Genomic DNA, 16236 nt, shown 5'->3' with positions numbered 1-16236 from the left:
CCTTCATAGGAGCACTTTCCATGAATTCCGGAAATCTGTGGAATTTATGATTACAAAAAAGACCCCACATCTGCTTTATTAGCAGAGAAATTGCCAGCCCTCTCCTCTCCTCTCAAGTACACAGTTGGCAGGATGGGAGGAGGGCTGATAAGAAAGGTCCCTCCTCCCTCCACCCATCCTGGAGACAAAGACCAGCTACAGAGGCCCGCCAGGAGGTGCAGGCGGGAATGTTTGTTCTCAGGCTGGGTGAGGGGACAGAAAAAACACTTTCTTAAGTGTTTACTTGTTTCTCCTTCCGGCTGAGAACAGAACCAAATGGCAGCTCTGAGAATAGGGGCACTATCTGCATCTCCTTTCCAACAGAGAGCACTGGAGGGAGAAGTCTCTGCCAAAAAAAGGAGAAAAAGAAAAACCCTCTCCCACAATAGGTTTTTTTGCTTCACCCAACCTTAACAAAAGAAACTCCAATCAATTCTTAAGGACACAGAAGTCTGAATAGGGTAAAAAAGAGAAAATTCCTGCCCTTCTACCTTTCTATTATCTTAGAGACAGATGCAGCTTTACTAAAAGTGTCCTAAGTGCTCACAATGGCAGGCTGCAACTTCCCTTGGCCTGGAACCACAGAGAAATGGGCAAAGTTTATGAACACTTGAAACATAATGTATCTTAATTCCTGTGTATCTTACTAAATATTTGCTACTATCACTTGGGAACAAGGAAGATAATTAGTCTGAGGAAAGAAGGAGGTAGGTTAGTGAAAGTAAGGTTATATCACTGCAGTGGGCAAGGGTAGACATGGTGGCTCCACTGTTACACTGAAGTGTGATGTTTCTTTCTGGACTTACAGAGCAACCTAGTAGAATCCCTGAAAGGAATTTTAAACGGAGGGGAAAGGAAAATCGGGACCCTGAGAAGGCTCCCTGTACAGCAGTGAACTCAGAATCAGGTCTTCTTTAACTGCTTAATGAACTGGCACATAGTTTGTATAAGGACTGAAATAAGCAAGAAGACTATGCCTTTCCTAAAAATAGCTTTATAAGCCAGGGTGTGGTCCTGTCCAAGAAAGCTATTCAAGGAACTGCGTCACAAAACTGTGAAAAACAGAAGACAGCACTAAAGTTTTGCCTTTTCTAATCAAGCACGACCAATCAAACTATCAACAAGTATCTATTAAATGTCTACTATGTGCAGGGTCTCAGGGTAGGTACAGTGGACAACACATATGGTCTTTGCCCTCAGAGAAGGGTGCAAGTTGGGGAGTCAGAGCTCATATACATTAAAAAGATAACAAACTAAATTATAATGTAAGAGATGATAGGTGTCAAATGAGTGATAGAGTCAATCCATGCTACAGCTCACAGAAGGCCAGAGCTCACTGGGGGCTGCAATGGTTAAACAGGCTTTGTAGAAAAGGTAGAACCTAAGTTGAGACCTTGAAGAAGGGGGAAGAGGGTCAGAGAAGACAGTTGCTGAGGGTCATCTTCTGCATCCCATATTCATGTCCTTCAAATTCTTTCATTTCATCCTAATGTACAATCTCGCATATATTTCTTGGTCAATTGTGGTCAAAAAAGTATTTTCCTGGGATTCAGAGACCAGTTGTCACATCACGAATCACAAGCAGTAATTCACAAACTGATGAATCTTAACATCTCATTGCTCAAAAACTCCTCATTTTTGACCACCAATTTTCCATTTTCAAAACTAATAATTCTTCAATTTTTTTCAAACTTAGTTTTTTAATTTTGTAATTTTCAATTTTTATTAAGTAATTTTCAATTTCTATAAAGCCAAGATACAAGGAGCATTTTTTTTTAAGCAATTGGGGTTAAGTAACTTGCTCAAGGTTACATGGCCAGTTATTTTGTGTGGGTGTTAAGTATCTGAGGCTGGAACTGATCCCGGGTCCCCGACTCTGGGGCCGGTGCTCTTACTCACTGCTCCACCTGGCTGCCCCGCAAGGAGTATTTTTTTAAAAAATTCAACTTAGCTCATATAGTTGTCAAATATCTGAAGGCTCAGTAGCATGGTGCCTTGTGCAAATGAATGAATGTTTTCTGAATTATCCCAGTACTTTGCCATTTTATCAATAAATATAGATGAAATTGAAATTATTATTCAAAATGTTATAATAAAATGTACTAGTACAAGTACTAGACAAAAAATTTCCAAATGTTTATGGAATAAGCAGGAGAGTTTAAGATTTAAAATGAACAAAATCAAAATGCATATTAAGGAAAAAAGCTTATGGTAAGGGTACACAAATTTAGAAAAACCTTAGGTTAACTTATTAAAGATAAGGTTTAAGATGAGGATAAAACTACCTTGAAAGAAGTTCTACCTAATTCACAGGAACTTGTGCAAAACCCCAAGAAAGAAACATAAATTCAATCTGATACTTTTCTTCTCCACCACCAGCCTTGTATTCAAAAGAGAAACCCACTCCAAAATATCACTTTGGTACAGATTTGCCCAAGACAATCAAGAAGCATTTTACATAAAGGCATATTCTTCTTCCTTGTCTCAGCCTTTGCACCAGCTATATGCCAATTCATTAAGTGACAAGACCCGATTCTGAGTTCACTGCTTTGCAGGAAGCCTTTTTGGGGTCCCTATTTCCCTTTCTCCCCCATTTAAAATTCCTAAACAGTCCAGGCTTTCAGAACATGCCAGGTTAACAAGAAACACCTGGAATCCCTGTGCTTCCATTAGAGGCCAAAAGAGGTGACAACCAAGAATGAAACAGTAACAAAACTAACAGCCTAACATTTCTATGAGCCTTCTTTTTGAAGATTCTTGGGACACAGACTATTTATTTAAATCAACTAAAAGAATAAATGAAATGAAAAAAAGAAGAGAAAATTTTAAAATGTCTATTATATAAAAATCTAAAAAGCTATGAACTTTACCTGGGCCAAAGAAAAGATGTAAAGTCCCCAGTGAGGCAACCACACAACTAGAACAGCTGTCAAAATACATTTGAGGATTACTGACAAACTTTCAGCAATCACCTGCAAAAACATTTTTAAAAGATTAACCTTAGCCTAAAACTAAGGACAGCTAGAAATCTGGGAAGCCCACACAAACTCTTAAATGCTTATTTACAATATTACTTTGCTTATTAAACCAGTTTTTCATAAATTATGACAGTAGAAGTCAATTTTGGCCTAACCTCTTCCAAGACATCAGATGAGTGGAATCCAACTTAATGAATTTTCCCTGATATTTTCTTTCCAGACTTCACGTAAGTACAGAACTAAAAAAGTCCCTCTCACCCCAAAGTAACCTTTTCCCTTCTTTTGCATTTTGTTCAGTCACAGCAGATAATGTACTGACCTTAAGCCTGACCAACATATGTGTTTGTGCTAAGACCCAGAAAGGCTCTCCTAAGAGTTCAACCACTGCAGAGAGACCAAACGCTGCCACTCCAACTCCATAATTGGGTACTACGTTAGGATCAGGCACTTCAAGGATCTGGGACCAGACCCAACCCAGGAACAAGGACCAAAACAAACCCAAGGGGACTCTAAAAGAAAATTTAAACATCTGCATTAAGGAAATTCAGTATTACCATAAATTTATAATACAAATTTTAAAAGCAATATAACCCATATAGGAAATTCAGCTGTATTAACTAACTTCCCAAGATATACTTGAAAATTAAAGATACTAGAAAAACTTTGGTCCTGAGACTTACTGAGTATGTGGAAATGACAGAAAGCATTGTTAGTAACAAAATCCTAGGAAGCCAAAAACATACAATGCATCAAAGCAATCAAAGATGCTCCTTCATCAGACATACAGCAAGTTTCTCTTCTTCTAGTCACAACCTGATGCTCTGAGAAACCACATGTGAAAACTAGATTCAGAAATAACCCGATTTTAATTAGGCAGGAGTTACTACTTTATCAGTTTTCCCAAGATTAAACTTTATTTTCTCTACCAAATCACAACTTACGTTAGCCATAAGAGATTGAATGTTTGGTTCCAATTTCGGTTTCTCATCCCACTCAGACAAGCCCTTCGGAATGCCTCTCTTGCTAAGAAGGTGACAGTCGAGTAAAGCAATGTTAGCCTAAAGAAGAAAAACAGGAGGCAGCATGATCATGTGTGTTTCTTTACAATAATAATTCCCAGGACTTTGCCAGATTTTGTTACAACTGCTGAAGTGTAGAGAAGATAGCTGTCATGACCAGAATTTTCCCACAGGCCACATCCAGGTGTGCATTGAGACAAAGTATATTCCTAAGAGTTTTGTGCACACCTACATAGGCCATGGTCAGCTTTAAGATTCAAGGAAGTACAGGGTCACTCAACAGCCTGCAGACCTCATGGCTGTGTGAAAAGATGTCTTTGAGTATGAAGAAGTAAAGGGCGCCACCACCTCAGCTCTCTGGCTACCAGTGCTATTGGCAATACTAGTGTCATTGGTTCTCTTCTCAGCAGGAGTGTACCTAATGCTTTGGTTAGCAGAGAGACTACCGAATTAGAGCAACACTCCGAACAGGTACTTAAACTATCAATTAGAATGAGACTAGTATAATTCAATTCAGCGGTGAGCTCAGTAAAGGCTAAGTGCTGTGGGGGATACAAAAAGTCCTTGCCTACATCTAAAAGTATCTTTGGTTTCCTTTCTATAATAGAAGGAGGGGATGGCAAAAGCTAGATGGCAGAAGAGCAGTTCTCTTCAGCAAACCAAGGGAAGGTTATGCCACAGTAACAAAAAGGAGACAGAGCCCCTCTAAAGACTATTTTAACTATCTAAAAAAGGTGATAGACTAGCTACTTGGCCCTGTGATTAAACAAATCACTATCCTTTCCCACTGCAGAAATCAACCCTCATGGGACTTCTTCCACATGCTTATAGTAAATCACCCTCCTCCCTTCCACAAATCCCCTATGGGGCTCTGAGAGCATATAAAACAGAACACCTGGCAGGGAAAACAATCCATGTGTCCATTCAAACTAAAATCAATTATTTTCTCAGCTACTCCACAGTCACGGCTTTTCCTTACCACAACAGTAAAGCAAACAAAGAAAAACCACAAAAATACCACCACAATATTAGAACTGACAAAGGGAGGCACATGCACTATTATTATAAAGTCTAAGGAAAAACATAACTAGACACATTGGGTACGGACATGCTAAGTATGTCTCTATTTACCTTACATTGACTATTCCAATTATTTCTTTTGAAAGAAATCGAAGGGTAAATGCATTCAAACCAAATGTAATCAAACGAAACACCACCTACAAAACAAAGAAATGTCAGAATACAATCCTAATAATATTGAAATTGCTGTCATATCAAATGTTTATATACAATCTCACTAATATGTAAATAATATAAGATGGATTTACATATTATTGCAACTAGATTTTAATTTTATTCCTAAAAAATCCCTGTGAGAAGGTATGAAAAGGTGCCCTGGAAAGTATTTTATAGCTTCCCAATTTACAGAAAAAGCCATCACAGGGATATTAAATGGTTGTTTTCAGGTACAAAGGAAGGCAAGGAAGAGAAACCTAGTCTTGTAACCACACTGGCATTGCCTCTAATTGAAAAGCTATATTTTGTTTATAAATATAATACATAGAGTACTTGAGATACAGTACAGATACAACTCCATAAAAGAAATGTAGAAATCACTGGGTTGGTGTTGCTATAGTTTCCTTTAATGAGTCTGATGAGCCCCTTAATGCGTTTTTACTCCAAAATGACCATTTATAAAAATGGGGATCTGGAATATCTCAATCTTTCTAATTCAATATGTGGCACTGCTCTAACCCAAGTATTTTGAAAATGTTAGGAGAAAGGCATGACAATTAAGGCCAAGTAACATAACAGTACTGCTTAAATGGCTTTAATGAAAGGTAGGTGTCTGAGGACAGTGGAGAAAGCACAGAAAAAGGCAGCGTGTCATGGTAGCTATGGAACTGAGTGTAGAGCCAGGAAGACCTTCGTTCAATTCCTAACTGACACGCAAATCACAAAGTCCGACTACATCAATAAACAAGCAGATAAATAAATAAATGAATTGGGTTAAAGATAATAACCTTTTCACTGTCTCCTCTTCAACAAATCACCTACTTCTGTGCTTCAGTTCCCTTATTTGTGAAATAAGGAAAATAACTGTCCTGATTCTTTTACTGGGTTATTATTCAGGATCAAGTGAGATGCCAGACGTGAAAGCAATGTGAAAGTTAAAAGCACTATATAAATGAAAAGTGTGACTATCTTCCCCCTTTCTCCTCCCCCACACACCTCCACCAGTAGTGGAAGCACTAATAGGTGCTCAATAAATACTTGTAGAATTGTAGGCTTAAACATAAAGCTATTACCAACATTTTCATAGATGAAGCTGAGGAAACATACAAGAATGGGTAAGGGAATTTTAAGAATGTTAAATATTGTGTTTATTGTAAAAATAATGCATCTATTTACTATCCCAAAGTCAATAAGATTTTCAAGGAAATGCAAGGCTTTGAGGAGCACAGGAGATAAGTAACTTGTGGGTACAAAGAAAGCAAGAGATATCATTGCATAATCATCTAGATGTATATGTACATGAAAGAAGGGAAATGATGTCGTCACCCTAATACTGGTTAGTGTGTCCTTGTACCATTTGTTCCTTGATAGTGTCTTTTAAATATTTACCTTGTACCTCTCGATCTAAGAAACAAATCGTCATCAAATGTTTATTAAACAACTCTTGGCACAAAGCACTGCACAGGGTGCTCTATAAAAAACAACTTACTAAGTTAAGGTGGCTAAATTTAGGATAAGATATAAACACACATTAGGAGAGAAATGGAATGCAAAAAGAAGGAAACAAAGGTAGCTTGGTGTAGTTGAACAAATACTGGATCCTGTCAGAGAACCTTGGGGGCAAATCATCGGAAGGCCTCATTTTTTGAAGGGACAGAACAAGATGATTTTAAGGTCTTTTCTGACTCTAAAACCTATGATAAAAAACAATAAACAAATACAATGAACATGGTTCTTACAATTCTTTATGTGTTTAGAGGTTATGTGGAATTGTCCAACTTGTGTTTTCTACTTAATTTTTTTTTCATCTGATTAAACTGGCAATTTAAAAACCTCACAATCTGTTATGTATCTACGGTGTTTATTTTTAAATCCATTGTCCCATTTGATTTTCACAGTCATTTTGTGAGGGTGTCGGGATAGTATGGTTTAAAGTTTTAAAAGTCACTTAAAAACCTCACCAAGTCCAAGTTTCCTTATCAGTCTAAAAGGAGAATAATGTTTAGTTATACACCTTCCAAGGTTCTCATAGGATCCAATAAGTTGACATAATGCGCTTAGAAGACTATATGGATGATCAGGTCTTTACTCCTCCTGTTTTCAGAGGGGAGGAAAGGTGACCTGGGTCGGCCACCTGACTTGCTGCCAGGGGCAAGTCCCTTTCTTTCTCCGTGTAAAATGAGAGGCGTGGACAAGAGGGTTTCTAAAGTTCCTTCCAGCTCAGGAGTTCTAAGGGATAACAGCTAATTATAATGGCTACCTTTTAGACAGCGCTACTATGTGCCGGGATCTGTGCTAAGCGATTTACAAGTGTTATCTCATTTGCTCCTCACGACCACCTAGGAGGCAGGTGCTATAATATTGTCCCCATTTTGCAGATGAGTTAACTGAGGCGGGCAGAGAGGTGACTTGCCCAGGGTCACACACAGCTTGTACGTGTCTGAGGCCGCATTTGAACTCAGACCTTCCTGACTCCAGGTCTGGTGCTTGCACCACCAGCTGCCCCGATAAAGGCACGGAGGCCCCACATGGAGAAGGGACTTGTTCCACGAATAGAACCCGGGGTCCCAGCCTCGTTCGAGGGCTATTCCCCGCTCCCTCCCTGCCCATATAAACCGGAAAAAGCAGGGGGAGGCGCGGGCCTGGCTCCCAGGGATACCCCGGACAGGGCCCAGTAGGGGCGGCAAGGGGCACGGCGCGGAGGCGCTGAGCGTCCTGGGGCGGCGCGCGATACCTGCAGCAGAAGCCCCGAGGAGGCGAGCCGGGCGGCCTGGCCCAGCACCTCCGGGCCTGCCCGAGGCTCCAGGCCTCCCGGCACCTCCGGGCCCCGCATCCCTTCCGCGTCCCCGCGCCGGCAGTTACCAGGAAACACCGTGCGCCGTCCGCGCCCCGCCCATCCCACGTCGCGCGGAGATAGCGTCACGCAGCGGTCGGCCCGCTGATTGGCGAGGGCCGAGAAGGAGGACGGGCCCTCCGAGCGCCTGCGCGGTTTTACTTCGTGGAGGATGCTTTGGGGCAGGTTGTATCATCCATATCCTTAAATTGACAGAGGAGGAAACTGAGGCCCAGAGAATCCCCAAAGTCTCATAGACAATGAATAGTAAAGCTGGGTCCTCTTGTTCCAATTCAGCCCTCTTGCCAAGCACCATGCTGCCTCTCTTTGCCTTCATTCCTCTCACTCCGCGGCCAGTTCAGGAGTCCAGCCTGGCGGAGGGGGCAGGGCACCCAGCCAGAAACGAGGACCAGAGAGGGTAACGATGTGTGCAGGTTAGGGTCAGCGGCTGGAGCTGTGATTTGAATGGTGTCGGGAGCCAGGGAAGCCAAGAGGCAAAGAGGAGGAGGGAGGCCCTCTGAGGGCCAGCCAGAGAAAATGCTTGGACTCAGGATTGGAGTGTGTGAGAAGCACTGAAGCCCGTGTCTTGGGTCCACGAGCACAAGGAAGGGTGAAAGGCATAAGAACACTGGAAGGATAGGAAGAGGCCAGATCGGGAAGGGCGTTAAAGGCCAAACAGAGGGTTTCATTATTAACTTTAGAAGAATTTTAGATCTAGAAGAAATAGGGAGTCCCTGGAGTTGTGTTGTTTTTTTTTAATGGAGTGGGGGGAGGGTGGGAAGGAGAGCTGTGCTTTTGGAAGATCCCCTTGACAACTGAGTAGAGGATTACTGGGGTAGGGAGACAAAAGGCGGAAAAGCTAGGAGCCTATTGCAGTAATTCAGGCATGAGGTGATGAGGGCCTGCACAAGGGTGGTGGCAGTGCAGAGAAAAGAATTGTTTGCAAGAGATGTTAGGATGGCAGAAGGTTCAGGAAGTGACAACTGATTGCATATGGTAGGTAAATGAGAATGTGAAGTCAAGGATGGCACCTGAGTTTCCAGCCTGGATGACTGGGAGGATAGTGATACCTGTAAGAGTAATAAGCTAATTAATGAGGAAGAGGGGAGGGTTTGGGGGAGTGAGAAGATATAAAGTTCAATTTTGGACATGTTGAGTTTTTAAGATGACTACGGGACATACAGACTGAGATGTCTGTGAGACTAGAGGTCAGCTGAGCAGTGCTGGATAAGTAGATTTGAGAATATCTACTTAGAGATCACCAAATGAAAAGGTATAAAGGAAGAAGAGAAGAAGGTCCAGGATAAAGCCTTGGAGGATACCCATGGTTAGCACGTGTGACCTGGATGAAGATTCAGCAAAAGAGACTGAGGAGAGGTCAAACAGATAGGAAGAGAACTGGATATAAGTAAAGCCTTGGCACTAGGTGAGCCTAGCTGATACTAGCCTTTGAACCAGGCAGACTAAAACTTTGATCTGTGAGGAGACATTAGGCAGCTTTGTCCAACCACCTGGGTGTGAACCCCTACAAACCTATGGGATACTGCCTGATTTTGAGGAGCCACAACTAGGAAACTTGATCAAGAACACAGCCAACGGGAGCTGAACAGTCATTCAGATTGTGATAGTCCTAAGCTTGAGAACCACCAACATGATCCAAGGCAGACTGGATCCAGACAGACTAAAGGGCCCAAGGACTGAGCATGTCTTCACAGAGAAGTCACTGAAAACGTAATAAACTATAAGACTTTATACCTTCTTATCCTGTACAGCTCTATTTCATATTGTAAAGCTACCTTAGGGGAGCCATTCAAGGGGCTGGAGATCTTCCTCTAGATCCTTGAATATTGTGGGGATACTAATTGAGCATAACTACATAGTCAACTACACAACAAGTTTACCTCCTTTTACTCCATTTACAATGCCTTAATGACATCCTTATATTCTCCTCTTTAGCACATAAGCATAGCCCAGAATTGAAGAGCAGGGCAAGATGCACCACTTATAGAATGTTGCTCACTACTTTTTTTTTCAAGCAATCGGGGGTAAGTAACTTGCTCAAGGTTACACGGCCAGTTATTTCTGGGTGTGGTGCTGAGTGTCTGAGCCCGGGATTCGATCTCCAGGTCGTCCCAACACTGGAGCCGGTACTCTTACTCGCTGAGCCACCTGGCCACCCCTAAGCAATTGGGGTTAAGTAACTTGCTCAAGGTTACACGGCCAGGTGTTTCTGGGTGGGTGCTAAGTGTCTGAGCCCGGGATTCCATCTCCAGGTCTTCTCAACACTGGAGCCGGTGCTCTTACTTGCTGTGCTACCTGGCTGCCCCTGCTCACTACTTTTAATGACCCTAAGATTCCCCCTGAAATGATGACTCATCTTTTTAAACATTAACAGTCTTGCAATGACTATGACTATTGGTCGTGGAATCCCACAATTTATGAGGAGTTAAAGTTAGGGGTCACTTGAGGTCAGCGGAGAATACATAGCTACAATGGTCTACAATATACCACCAAAGAACACTTGCACAAGAGAAGTGGCCTTGCTCTGATATCCATGAAATAATGAAAGAACTAGAGGAAGGCCTTCAGGCTGCTGGGTAGATCCTGCATGGATGCTCTGTAAAAAGTTAACAAGAATTGCACTATTTGAGAGGGTGTATAGGGTCTGTCCCCTGAAACAAGGGAGGAGGTACCATGTGAAGAAGATCACAGAACCATGTTCAATCAAAATCTGCCTTAGCTCCATATAGCACAATAAGCACTGGGCTGGAAGTAAAGACATTTGGGATACTTCTGTATAACCCTCTACATTGCTCAGCACAGGGCTGAGCACACAGTCACTGAATAAATGCTCCCCTGAAAAATTTGAGGTTGGACTAGAGATCTCAAACCAGCTGCAAGGGGAGGCTTACAGCACCCTACCCCATACCCCATCCCCACCTAAAACTTAGTTATATTAAGCAGTCCTTTCTCCCTTTGTTCAAATTCGTTCATTCCTTCAACAAACATTCAGTTCTTGCTGTGTGCACATCACTTATAATAGGCAGTGGAGAAAGCACAAAGTTTCAATAAAACATGCTTTCCTGCTGTTATGAATTCAACAGCTTGAATGTGCACATTAATGTACTGATGGTGATGAAGTGAATTGACCCAGCCATTCTGGAAAGCAATTTGGAGCTATGCCTCAAAAGTCATTAACCTGCCTACCTGCTGAGCCAGGTGGTGTCACTATTAGTCCTATACCATAAAGAGCTCAAAGAAGGAAGGAAAGGACCTGTGTGTATAAAAATATTTATAGCATTTCTTCTGTAATGGTAAAGAACTGACAACTAAGGGGTTACCAGGCAACTGAGGGATGACTGAACAAATTATGATATATCCTATGGAATACTATTGTGCCAAATGAATTAATGAAAAGTACAGTTTCAGAGAAACCTAGGAAGAACTGTATAAATTGATGTGGAGTGAAATGAGCAAAATCAAAACGATTTATACAGTAACAGCATTGCAAACACAAACAACTGAGAGATGTAAGAACTGCGATCAATGTAGTAACCAACCACAGTGCCAGAAGAATGCTACCCACCTCCTGACAGAGAGGTGATAGACTCAAGAGGGAGAATAAGACACGCTTTTGGATATGGCCAGTGTGGGAATTTGTTTTTGCTTGGTTATACATATATGTATACACACCCAAATGATGTTGTTTTTTTGAGGGGGGAAGGTAGGGCAATTGGGGTTAAGTGACTTGGCCAAGGTCAAACGGCTAGGTTTGTGTGTGTGTGTTGTGTGTGAGGCCAGATTTGAACTTGGGTTCTCCTGACTCCAAGGGATTGAGCCACCTAGCTGCCCCACAAATGTTTTTTTTAACCAAGGTTTTGTTTTTGTTTTTCCAATGGAGAGAGGAGGTAAAAGGTATAAAAAAATCAAAATGCTTGTTAATTGAATTTAAAAGCTGAAAACATTTTACAGCTTGGTAGAATACAAATAAATGCAGATAATCATAATACACAACAGATAGATGTATTAGAAAGATGCAAAATGGAAATTTTTATCTAGTCTTTGTGTTAAGAGGCTAAGATTTAGACTTTCACAATCTGGGTTCATTTTATCTTTCCAGGCTCATTACTTCTCCTCCCAGATACTGCATTCCAGCCAAACTGGCCTCTCTGTTGTTCTGTATATATGACATTGCAACTCCCATCACCATCCCATTACATGGTCTGTTCTCCATGCCTGTTCTTCCTGCTTACCTCTCTTTTTTTTTCTGAAGGGCAATTGGGGTTAAGTGACTTGCTCAAGGGCTCATGGCAGTAAGTGTTAAGTGTCTGAGGCCAGATTTAAACTCAGGTCCTTCTGACTGCAGGGCCAGTGCTCTATTCACTGTGCCACCTAGCCGCCCCTTTACCTCTGACTCTACAAAAAACAAAAAAGGAAGACAAATAAATGGAGGAATATTGATTGCTCATGTTTGAGCTGAATTAATATAAGAAATATTATGATACTGCCTAAATTAATTTACAGATTTCATGCTTTACTCATCAGACTATCAAGGAGTTATTTTGTAGAGCTAGATAAAATAATCAAATTCATTTGGAGAAACAAAAGGTCTAAAATTACAAGAGAAATAAAATATTTTTTCAAGTAAGAATGAAAGGGGAAACACTTCCATATTTCAAACTACTTTACAAGGCAGTAATCAAAAACTTTTTGACATTGGTTTAAAAAAATAAAGCCCGTTAGAAATAAACCAGGAAAGCAAAAATTTGAAACAATCTTAACTCAGTAACCCAGGATATGATAAAGCCAAGAACATACACTATTTGTGGAATGATTTCCTATTTGACAAGAATTGCTGGAAAAAACAGGAAGGCAGTTTGGCAAAAAATAGGTATAGACCAGCACCTTACAAAATGTACTACAATAGGTTCCAAATGGTTACTTGACCTAAATACAAAAGGTCACATAGTAAAAAAATTGGAGGAAAATGGAAGGAGGTTCCTTTTACAATTATGGCTAGGAGGAGAATTCTTTACCAAACAAGGAATAGAGGAACTCAGAAAAGATAAAGTGGGCCATGAGCAAAATTAACAAGGCTGGGGGAGGGAAGGTCTCAACTGGAAAACCAAATCTTTGTATCAAATATATCTAATAAAGGTCTGCTATCCAAGGCATATAAGGAATTCTCACAAATAAAACTGCCATTCCTCTGTAACTGCAGTTAAGTGATCAAAGGATATGAAGAGTTTGCAAAAGAAAAATTACAAGCTGTATGAATTATCTCTCCAAATCACTAACTTAAGAAAAATATAAATCAAAGCAACTGAAGTTTTACCTCACATCAAGCAGTGAGGCAAAAATGACAAAAGATGGGAATAATCAACATTGGAGGAGCTTCAAGAAGATAGGCACATTCATGCAGTGTTGGTGGAGCTGTGAAGGAGTCTAATTGTTCTGGATTTCAATGAGGAATTATGCAAAAAAGTGACTAAATTCTATAACCTTTGACCCAGAGATTCCACTGGTGGGTAAATACTCCAAGAAGACCAAAGATATAAAAGGTCCTATATACTGTATACCAAAAATTTAGAGCAGCATTTTTTTGTGTGTGGAGCAAAGAACTAGAAACAAAGTAGCTATCTATCAATTGGGAAACTGCTAAATTGTGCTATATGATTGTACTGGGATATTACTGTGCCATAAGAAATAGTGAATATGAGAAATTCACAAAAATGTAGGAAGTGTACAAAATGATGCAGGGTGAAGTAAGCAGAACCAGGAAAACAATGACTTCAGTAATGCCAATGGAAAAACATACTATGAAACTGAATACTGTGTAATTACAATGATTAGCCATGGCTTTGAAGAAATGATGAGGAAATGCTCCTCCCCCTCTTTTATTGGTGAATTGGGGGATTATGGGTGAGGAATGTTGCATACACTGTCAAACTATGGTCAATGTATTGGTTTTGCTTAACTTTTTTTGTTGTTGGTACATGTAATATAATATCAAGCAAAGGCAACTTCCCAGGTTCAAAATACCAGCATAGGTGCTCTCTATTTTATTCAGTAACAAACCCAGAACAGAGAAGATCAAAACATGACATCATTCAAAATACAGCATTTACTAAGTGTGATTAAATAATCTCCAAGGCCTACCCCACCCCAGGACTTTCCAATCATTCAATCAATTACAAAGTCTCTGTTCCAAATACTTCTCCACCCCTAGGCTATACCTTAATTAAGTCCACCACAAAGCCCCTCTTCTCAAATGGAGATTAGTTTCCAAACATAAGTAAAATACATTCATTTGCTCAACCATAGAACACAAAAAGGTCAAAAGTTCCCCACCCCTGGATCACAATTGAATCTACCCCAGAGTTACATCAAGTTTAAACACAGCACTTAATACCCAAATGGAGGTCTTTTCTTCATCTTGACACGAGGCAAGTTCTCAGCAATCTTAGTTCCTGGAGAGACAAGGCTTAGCAAGGCCATAAGATACATTGCCAGTCCCTTCATGAATTTATCCTCTGTCTGTAGAACAGTCCTAGAACCCCTGAACACATTAGCAAAGCCCTCTCCCAGGATTTCTGTAAACACACAACAAGAAAATCCTTCTTCAGGGCTTCTGAACCAACAGAAAGGCTCCCAGACCCCTGCAACAACAGCACTGTCCTTCACCAGTGGACAGTATTCATTCTGTCTGCCGGACAGTCTCCAGACCCCTGCAACAACAGTACTGTCCCTCACCAGTGGACAGTATTCACTCTCAGTACTGTCCCTCACCAGTGGACAGTATTCACTCTCTGTCTGCAGGACAGTCTCAGGCCTTCTTAACCAAATGCCAGGTTCCAGGACTTCTTCAACAGGACAGTCTTTCACCAGTGGACAAATCTGGCAAAATAACATCAAAACAGACAGACAAAGTACCAGCAAAACAGCCATGTCTCCTCAGTCCTTGGCAGCTCAGGGGGCAGGTCTCAAAAGTCCAGGGCAATTCAAAGCGGCCACCAGCAATCTCTTAGTCTCTCCCTCTCCACGAGGTGCTGCTTCCAAAAAGAACTTCCGCCTCTCTCTTGTCTCTCCAAATCTACATCACCAGCTCCTCCCACTTCAGGACTTTCTTTTCACATCAACAAGCCCATCCCACAGGTGGGATTAACAAACTCTGGGTTTTAATACAATCAATTTGAAAACCAAGCCAATACAGGGGAATCTTTAATTGCCATTACTATCACAGTACAAGGGAAAGTTTACTGGAGGGGAAAAGGGATATATTTAGAAATGACGGGGATATGAAAAAAAAGACATTAGTAAAACTTATTTTTAAAAGTAAAATAAGAGGGTTGGACCAAAAAATCTCTAAGGTCCCTTTCCATCTCTAATCTTCTCTCCCTATGATGACTTCTGCCCTAGCTTCATCATTCCATATTTCCATGATTCTTTGCTCACTGGTAGAATTACCACTGCTGACTAAGGGTAGGAGATCTGTGTTCAAATGTCAGCTCAATTACTTATTATCTGTATGACCATGGGCAAGTCACTTTTCTACTCGAAAATTTTAGTTTCCTTTTTTTTTTTTTGCTTTTTGGAGGGCAATTGGGGTTAAGTGACTTGCCCAAAGTCACATGGCTAGTAATTGTGTCAAGTGTCTGAGGACAAATTTGAACTCAGGTCCTCCTGACTTCAGGGCCAGTGCTCTATTCATTTTGCCACTTAGCTGCCCCTCAGTTTCCTTTTCTGTAAAATAGGGATAATAATACTTGAATTCCCTACCTCAAAGAGTAGTTGTAAGGACAGCATTTTGTAAACTTTGAAGTTCTTCAAAATTACCAACAATCTCAACTGCTAAATGTGATGACCTTTTCTCCATTCTTATCTTCCTTGATTTCTTTGTAGCTTTTGACACTGTTGACCACCCCCTTTTCCTGAATATTCTTTCCTCCCTTGGCTTTCTTGACCCTGCTTTCTCTTGGTTCTATTTCTACCTGTCTGACTATTCCTTTTCTAGCATCATCTAGGTCCCAGCATCAAACCATGGATGTCCCTCAATGCTTCAGCCTTAGCCTTCTTTTCTTCTGTCTCCATTCTCTCTCTCTCTCTCGCTCTCTCTCTCTCTCTCTCTCTC

The 16236-nt window shown here is 41.0% G+C and overlaps 1 protein-coding gene and 1 long non-coding RNA gene across 4 annotated transcripts in view; both read right to left on the bottom strand.

Moving 5' to 3' along the window:
- RFT1 (RFT1 homolog) overlaps positions 1-8170 on the bottom strand; it is a 50088-nt gene extending 41918 nt beyond the window's left edge. Inside the window, exons 1-5 of one of the 3 annotated variants that reach the window (XM_069095482.1) lie at positions 8007-8170; positions 5168-5253; positions 3959-4075; positions 3337-3526; positions 2910-3011 (exon numbers count right to left, since the gene is read on the bottom strand). In XM_069095482.1, coding sequence (XP_068951583.1) covers positions 2910-3011; positions 3337-3526; positions 3959-4075; positions 5168-5253; positions 8007-8105 — 594 coding nt within the window. In that variant the 5' untranslated portion in view covers positions 8106-8170. The remainder of the gene's footprint in view (positions 1-2909; positions 3012-3336; positions 3527-3958; positions 4076-5167; positions 5254-8006) is intronic. The other 2 variants (XM_069095480.1, XM_069095481.1) reach the window with 2 other exon arrangements.
- A 5974-nt stretch (positions 8171-14144) lies between these two features.
- LOC138166928 (uncharacterized) lies at positions 14145-15344 on the bottom strand. Its single transcript, XR_011169776.1, has 2 exons — positions 14967-15344; positions 14145-14642 (listed from the first exon to the last, which is right to left on the bottom strand). It is a non-coding gene; the product is annotated as an uncharacterized lncRNA (long non-coding RNA).
- Positions 15345-16236: the final 892 nt, after the last annotated feature.

Source organism: Petaurus breviceps, unplaced genomic scaffold (genome assembly GCF_028583685.1).
Source record: "Petaurus breviceps papuanus isolate PSGF00001 unplaced genomic scaffold, PetGlider_PUasm1.0 227, whole genome shotgun sequence".
Taxonomy (NCBI): domain Eukaryota; kingdom Metazoa; phylum Chordata; class Mammalia; order Diprotodontia; family Petauridae; genus Petaurus; species Petaurus breviceps.
Note: the sequence above shows the minus strand (reverse complement) of the source record. Positions and strands in the feature narration are given on the sequence as shown.